Raw genomic sequence first — 8606 nt, forward strand, 5'->3', positions numbered from 1 at the left:
TGATAAAGAATTATAACTTTTTCAAAAAAATAAAATAAATCATTTTGATGACTTTATCATAGAATTTTCCTTTAATGTAACCTTATCATCTAAATTTGGTAATACGGTGTGATGATATGGCATGTCGTGTCATTCTTTGGTATCTTGTGAGTCTTAATTTCCATGTCATTCACATCCAATGTCTAACTGAGATGTGTCCAAAGGCAAAATAAAATAAAATAAGACATTATGATAGAGATCAAAAACAAATTTATTTTCATGTAGTAAATATTAACATCACATGTACAGCCTGCTTGAACTCTGAACATGTGACATGAACCGTCCAAACTCGGTATTAATAATCACAAAGCACTCGAGACTGAATCCAAATCCCGCACTCAAACATAGATATCATGTTAGACAATAAGGTTCCTCTACTCAGCAGACTTTAGAAACGCTTACTTGCTCCGTAATTTTTTACATCCAGCCAGCAAATTCCTTTGGTGGTTCAATCCAGACGTTCTCAAAAGCTTCTGGTTCTATCCAGTCATGACACTGCCTATTGGGATAATATCTATGCTCGTCAAGAGAGAACGATATGCAACGCTTTCCATAGATTCGGACTTTAGAGAAGTAGACACTGTTTCTCATTATTTCAGTGATGTAAGTCCTAGAAGGAGATGACAAAGAGCTAGCAAAAACTGTGACGCCGTCTAGCGTTCTCACCTCTTTCCATTCCATTAGTGTCTGATCTAACTTGGAAATAATTGGGCCCTCTGGACAAAGCATATGAATTACGAATATATTTCCTCCATGCTCTGTCATAAATTTCCCTTTCCGCCCTTGTCTAGCAATGAAACTCTTTAGGCTTCTGGGTGGAGGTACTTCCAGAACAGTCCAAGTACATTCAACCGGGTCAAACACTCCTAGAAAACCTTCGTAACTCAGACAATAAAACAACCCATTAGAAAAGACAGTCTTAGTCCTTATGCAACAGGAAAAATGAGAGTGGTTTGGGAGATGAACAGTTGTCCATTTGTTTGCCCCAGGACAACATGTGCTAATAGCTACAATAGTAGAGCTAACATTTGTAACAGTAAATATAACACATTCAGTTGATGTTGGAGCACAAGAGAAAGCAGCAATGTTTGCACCATTGAATCTAGGCAGCTTGATCAGCTCGCTAGTAAAGGGGTTAAAGAAAAAATACGGACGACCATCAGGCCACCACTTCCTACATACCAATAACCAACCATCTTTTGTATAGACAACACGACACCTATCCAACACTGGAAACTCGAGGGAATAGGTTTTTCGCTGCACAGGATCATAGAAGTCATATCGGTTATCCTTTTTTGGGAAATACATAAGCCAGGGTGATTGGTTCACTGGACGTACTGAACTTGCAACTGAATTCCATCTCTTGCAAACAACAGAAGCACGAATGTTATCCGCCACAATCAAGCGAGAGAAGATCAACTCTAAGAGTTCAACAGGGAGATCAACCCAGATTTGCAGCTCAAAATTTTCACTTTTCACCTCAGCAGCGGCTCTTCTACTGTCTGCGAGTTTATCACTTAACCAAAACAATAAAATAAGTATCAGATATAGATGTGCAACACTGATTTGGTGAAATTCAACAAACAAGCTTAGTATGCAGAAAGATTAAAAATGTCAGAACTTCTTAACTAGAATAGCAAAATATGCATATCAATCTAACATCTAACTCATAGAAAACAATCTCAAATGAAGAACTCTATAGCAAAATAAGATAACTATACAATATTCGAAGATTAAAACGTAGTCAAAATAACATGATTTTTACAAAAGATACATTTCAAGAATAAGTTTTATGAAAAGTTATTCAAAACAGCTTTAAATTTAAGTAGTTTTTTGAAATTTTGATATCTGAAAACTATAATAAAAGAATGAAAACAATTTCTTGATAAAAAAAACTGAGACTGGTATGATCCATATAAACCCTAGCAATCCAATCATAACAATCACAACATAAGTCTGAAAAACTGTGCATGCGATTTTGGAATTTAAATTCATAGGGCATAGCGCAAAGGGAAGAAAAGAAGAACCGGCACATTCAACGAATTCACATTGATCAAGAAATGAAAAACCATAACAGTGCTTCAGATAACTCTATAAAGAGAGAAAAACATTGAAATGCAAATTTGAATTATGGGTTAGGGATGAAGAGAACTTACGGTTTCATCTTCTTTTTCATTTTCCCTTTCATCGTGCGAACGCAATTGGTTGATGGAGTAGAGAGAGACACTGTTGAACTTCTTGCTGCATAGCCCAATGAAATGTTGGACAAATGACATGGCAACGGGGCGGTTTTTATCTCCCAAACCCAAACCCCGAACCCCAAACAATCTACGTTCCCCGCCCCAAACCCCGACGGGAATGGAGAATTAAAACCCAAACCCGTCCCAAACGGGTTTGGGTTGGGTTCGGATATCCCCCTCCGTCACCATCCATTTAGTAAAATCAATTTTTTTAATAGAAATATTTAATTTTTTAAAAATCAAATTATACCATAAATAATAAAATAAAAAAATCTAAAAAAAATATCATACATACATTTCGAATATTTTAAATAATTAATACAAATCAAAATATTAAAACATTGACCACTTATTTAATATTCTAAATCATCAAAAATAAATAATAATGTACATAATAAAATAAACTAGGCGGGTTCGGGGAGGATACTAGTGTCCTCATTATCCGATCCGTCCCCATATTTTATAATCAGGGAAAATCCAATCCCAAACCCAAACCCAAACCCAGTCAAAGCGGGTTTTCCCCGTCAACTTCGGGGTGGGTTCGGGTGGGTACCTGCGGGTACGGGTTATGTTGTCATGCCTAGACGAAATGCAATAAACTTATGTATCTAATTTATTTATAATGTGCTCTTTGACTAAAACTTTTCAAAAACTTTTTTATTTTATTTTTTATATTTAGCTTAATATTAATATTATTAGACTTTTTTTGAAAAGGAAATCTAAATTATATCATATTAAACTTTCGTACCCTTCTTGTTTATCTCTTCCACTTTCTTTGCTTGCCTCTATCCTATTTTTGTAGATGTTGGCCTTTTGCTTCTGGAGTGATGATGGGCACAAGGTCCTATCAAATTATATGTGAGGTTTGTTTTCTCTTTGTTTCTATGAAAGATTTGTCTTCCATCCACCTGGTTATTTTTACTGCCCTAATTAGGCTTCTTATTGTGATTGCGAATGTCTGTTTGGTCCTCTCTATTGATGTAGCTTTCCTGTCAAATAATGTCTATTGAGTTACATAATTATTTTGGCAGTTGACAGTTAGGGCTTTTGGTTGTTAGGGTAGTTTGGTAGTTTGTTATTATTTCTATTCATTGCACTACAAGCTAACTCTTGTTATTTATATACCTCATCAATAGAATTCAGAGCCAAGCTCAATTATTCTAATTCCACAAATCTTATTATGGTCACAGTAGTGTGAGTAATTTGAAGATTCATTTTCTTCTTCTTTCTTTCACCACTTCCCTTACATTAATTCTTGAGCTTCATCAACAGCTTCCCTCATGGATACTCAAGATCATGAGGATTCATCAACAACCAACAACCATACAACACAAAACAACAACAATCAAACATCCAAGAACCCAACCCTTGATCAATCCAACATCTATTATTTCCATCCCGCTGGAAAAATCCTAGTGCAGTTCTTATTTCAACACCATTATCAAAAAACAATTATGAATCTTGGACCTAATCGATTAGATAAGCTAAAATTTTCCATCTAGCTACTTTAATATTTCCAAAGTCATCTGACACAATTTCAAGATATTTTTGAAGATATTTTCTTTGATAAAATAGTTTGAAAATGTTTTAGTGTGTGTGTGCGCTTTTAGCCATATACTTTTACGATAAAGTCCTTTTGCATTACAATTATTCACTCATTATCATTACTAAATTAGGAGATCATCAAATATTGCTTCAAGTATTTATCAGATATTACTCTTTATGTTGACACATGCTTGAGTGGCTTGAGATGAGGCTTTAGATTACTCTTGGTTTGACATCATCAGATCTTCAAGTTTATAAAACCCTAAAGATAGGTTTGCATTTTTATCCGTTTAATCGTTCATGATTGACTTATCGTAAAACTTTAGTTATCATCATAAAAAGATAATATCATTATTAAAAGCATAGCACCTGCAAAACAAGGTTTCATATTCACCCCCTTCTTGATGATGATAACACATCTCACAAGGAAGGTGGTAAAAGAAATAGTATAGGTATATTTGGAGTGATTAAACTCCCCCTGAGTTAGATAGAAAATATATCATACTCTCTTTGAGAGTATACTCTTTCCCTTTTGTCAAAATAAAAAGACATGTAAAGACGCACTGCGAAAAAGTAAATATGCAAACAAGAGTAATTTAGACATTTTGAGAAAGGAAACAAACACTCATATTATTACTAAGGAATTTAAATTACAAGAATGGTAATTGCAAAAAATAAAATTATGAAATTTAAAGATACAAGAAGGGAAGTGTTGAATTGAAGTTTTTTTGAAAAACAAACAACTAATAAATTTAAGTGAAATTATTCTACATCAAGATCATCGTAATGGAATAGGTAATGTGGTAGTTTGAGTACATTTATTTTTCCATTCAAGATTTTCAAAAGGTGTTTGGTTGTAAGTATCTGAGGGGAGTTGTTTGAGCTCTCGATCTCTATGGGTATTTTCTGACTTTTGACTTTTCTTTTCTTTTTTCATGCCTTTTCAGTAATCTTTCTATCTTTTAGTTCGAAATACATTGATGATAGGACAAAGCTTCCTATTAGGGTTTTTATTTCTTGAACTCTTCATCTTTAAAGTTGTATCATGTTTCTTCTTGTATTTTTGTGACTAGATTTCCATATGGAAGGTGTGTTCCTTTTGTCTTACTTTCTAACATGTGGTCAATCACTTGTTGTGCCTAGTTTACCTTGACTTTGTTTTCTTTCAACCATATTGTTTATACATATACATGGGTTAAGAGACTGAAGTTTCCTTGTTTGGGACAAAGGATGTGATTCATTACATAGTGAGTCATCCGAATTTCAGGGTGGATGTATCTAGGGGTGGTAAAACGAGCTCGGCCCATTGGGCATGCCCGTTTTTCCCGCACTTTAGTTTGGGGCGGGCCAAGGATTTAGGCCCTCACCCTCTAAAGTGTCTGCCCCACCCCGCCCCGTTTTTTTTGCAGGCTTTTGCGGGCACATGCATTTACATAAATTTTTGCATTTTTAGGCTTAAAGAATGCAGTGTCCGCAAACTTTCTTCGCCTGTCCTCACTTTTTGCGGGGCGGGCCTAAGTTTTAGGCCCACATCCTCAACTATGTCTGCCCCGCCCCGCCCCGTTTTTTTGCGGGCTTTTACGGGACGGGCATGCCCGTTTGCCACCCCTAGATGTATCCAGCAGTGAATGGGTAAGATATGTATGATGATGGTTCTTTCGGAAGGGAAGATGCAACAGTGACGTAGTTGTATCTATTGACTTTGTCTCAAAGCTCAATGATTCTATCTTCATGAGGAAGGTTTAGAAAAATTCCAAATTCTTCCACTGAGAGATTTATCCAATGTTTTCTAACTTCTCTTTGAAGTATTCCATTGGTGAGATGAAGGTTTGAAAAGAACTTCTTCACAAGGGATGTATAGATCTTTTTGAAGGCATAGAAAGAAAGGTGTAAAGGTTGATTTCTTCAAAGTTCTTGAAGAATTTACATTCTTTGGAATCTTTTGGGGCTAGGGTATGAAATCTCATAATGTTTTGGTTGGCAAAGTGTTGAAAGAATCTAATTTCTTGTTGTTTGGTTGTGAAATCATCAGTGAGAGGGCTGGAGAGGGAACTCAATTTTATGGGATTCATGATGTTTTTGCAAGACTAACCTCGCTGAATATGTTGAATAGAAAGTATGTGATGAAAAAAGAGTGATAATAAGATACCTTTTTATAGCGTGTTTTTTTTAGGGTTTGAGCGTATAGACTAAGCAAGCTTTAAATGCAGACCATGCTGCCCAAAAATCAAATAAAAAATCTTCTTTTTTTTAGTCTCCTAATCGATTAGATTATTGCTCTAATCAATTAGATTTTTCAATATCTCAAGGTTTTGTGAGATCTTCATAAAGGCTAAGATTTTGTTTGCTTGAGGCACATGTTATGTTTGGATCTAGTCTGAATTTAATTATTTCGCACTTTTTTAATCGATTACCAAATTGTTTATATATATATATATATATATATATATATATATATATATATATATATATATATATATATATATATATATATTGCATTATGTTACTTTTCAAATAAATGTTATATATGCTTATTTATTTCTAAAGAGAATATTTGACTAGATAAAAATTAGGTGAAACATCTTTTTTTGCCTTGGGTGAACTTTCCTAAGGTTTCTTGTAGGTCAGCTACTTCTTTTATTATATCACTTACATTCTATAGGCCTAGTTATCTATATTTTTGAAGTAGTTGATGACCTTCTCAAGGTATCTTCTTAAGACCTAGGGTGTGCTTTCTTCATATCCTTCTACTAAGGATTACTAATTTTAAACATCTGTGTACGGGAAGGTTTGATACCTAGAACAATGTCTTCCTCGTACGATGTCTTTAAGAATTTTTCATCATCTTTGTTGAAATATGTTTATTTTAGATTTCTCCCCGAAGTTTGTTCTTCTTCTCTTCTTTGTTCAACATGTTGAAGAAACTTCTTCAACTTCCTTTGGCTGCTATTTGAACAAAAGGATCTTTCATTTGATGATGAATCTTCCGAAGATGTTCAAATACATAGTACATCCTTTCGAAGGATTGTGTAGAATTTGCATGATAGGAGTAAGATGAAGATGTTGATTCTTCAGTTTGAATTCCCTCATCTTTGAGTAGTTGAACTGGTTCGTTCATCTTCTCTGCAATTTCCTTCATTCTTGTTTTTTTCTCCAAAAGTTCATGAAGGATGGCATTTATTGATTTAAGAGTTGGACTAATCTTCCAATTCTTAATTCTAATATTTTTGTAAGTAACACAGTTCCCAGCAAATTTTCCAATACTTGTATTATTAGAGAAGCATCCATAATTATATTCTTTGCCTCGTGTATTTATCTTCTCTTATTTTATACTTGGAGAAACTCCATATATCGTTTCAAGAGTATCCCACATTTCCTTGGCGGTTTTGCAAAAACGAACATAGTGAAAAATTCCGTTATTTAAAAACATAAATCTTTTGGTTTTGAAAAATATTCCAAATTTTCTCTTTTCCTTTGTGGTCCGAAGAATATTGAGTTTATCTACTATTTCACCATTTAGTTGATAAGTAGGGATAACTGGCCTTTTGACAATAGTTTCCCTTAACTCACAGTTTATGTTTCGAAGAAAAATACTAAACTTAGCTTGCAAAAAGCAAATCTTGCTATTTTTCAAAAAAGTGATGGTGTTTAAAAAATCTTTTGTCGAAAGTCATTTTCCTCCTCAGGCGATTAGTCCTTAAACAGGAGTTAGGCTTTGATGTCACTTGTTAGACTTGAGATTTCACACACAAGAGAGGGTGAATTGTGTGGTTTAAAAAAATATGGTTTTGAAAAAATTTGTGAAATAAAATCAGAGTTTAAAACTATTTAAAAAACTAAGCAGCGGAAAATAAATTTCAGAAATAAAAGGAGTTAAAGGAAAAGAGAAACACCAAGAGTTATAAAGGCTTGGTCAAAACAAAAGGATCTACTCCTCTTCCCAAGAATTGATCTTGAGAGTTTCCATTAAACATTGAGAGCTTTTAGTAAGAAAGACTCACAAACCCCCATATATAAGGAAATAATAATTGATCTTCAATCACAATATACAAGATGATGGATGTGTTCATTCGCGTCTTTTGTTCATAGTTAGCTTGAGAGTGAAGAGGCCAATCTTCCTTCCTAAACGGTGGATTGAAGTGGTTAGTCTTCTCTCCACAAACACGGGCCTAGGAGAATTTATTCTTCAAGTTCCATAACCTTTGAGCTTAATACCTTGGTTTTAACCTGACTAACCAAAAACCTGTAATATTTTAACACTGAGCTAATCTCGAATCTCTGAAGCTTTTAGATATCGGGCTAAGCTTTAACCTATCTTGGTTTTAATACCAGGATGACTAAGAACTTATGAGATTTTATCATAAGCTAATCTCCAACCTAAACTAGGGCTGACATACTCAATCCTACACAAAAGCTTTTTACAAGTTTAGCTTTAACCTAAACAAATCCCTAATTGGACAGTATTCAACCAAGATAAAAAAAATGTTCCCTTGGTGAACTTTACTATTCTACCCATTACATAATTACAAAATGATCTCTCACAAAAGGACTTTTCTCACAAAAGAACTTAGGCTAAAAACATAGTGCGAAAAAATTAAAGAAATGTCTAGAGTGAGAGATGAAAGTGTAAAAACACATTGGATGCTTTGAAATGAAAAATGGAACCGCTATTTATAGGCTTGAGGTTAGCTAAAAAAGGAATTTTAAATAAATGCATTTTATCGTTATCTAATTGGTTAACACTTATTTCTAATCGATTAGAAGTTGAAAATAATTGTTTGT

The 8606-nt window shown here is 34.1% G+C and overlaps 1 protein-coding gene across 1 annotated transcript; it reads right to left on the bottom strand.

Moving 5' to 3' along the window:
• Positions 1 to 232: 232 nt before the first annotated feature.
• On the bottom strand, positions 233 to 2359 carry LOC127125638 (F-box/kelch-repeat protein At1g57790). Its single transcript, XM_051054421.1, has 2 exons — positions 2196 to 2359; positions 233 to 1555 (listed from the first exon to the last, which is right to left on the bottom strand). The coding sequence occupies exons 1-2, from the start codon at positions 2225 to 2227 to the stop codon at positions 457 to 459; spliced, it is 1131 nt and encodes a 376-aa protein (XP_050910378.1). The 5' UTR covers positions 2228 to 2359; the 3' UTR covers positions 233 to 456.
• Positions 2360 to 8606: the final 6247 nt, after the last annotated feature.

Source organism: Lathyrus oleraceus, chromosome 3, assembly GCF_024323335.1.
Source record: "Lathyrus oleraceus cultivar Zhongwan6 chromosome 3, CAAS_Psat_ZW6_1.0, whole genome shotgun sequence".
Classification (NCBI taxonomy): Eukaryota; Viridiplantae; Streptophyta; class Magnoliopsida; order Fabales; family Fabaceae; genus Lathyrus; species Lathyrus oleraceus.

What these genes read in the sequence shown, in the direction of transcription:
- LOC127125638 (XM_051054421.1), bottom strand. Translation starts at nt 2,227, where the DNA reads ATGAAAGGGAAAATGAAAAAGAAGATGAAACC. An exon ending in ATGAAAAAGAAGATGAAACC is followed by an intron (nt 1,556 to 2,195) that starts GTAAGTTCTCTT and finishes GTTTTGGTTAAG; the next exon opens with TGATAAACTCGCAGACAGTA.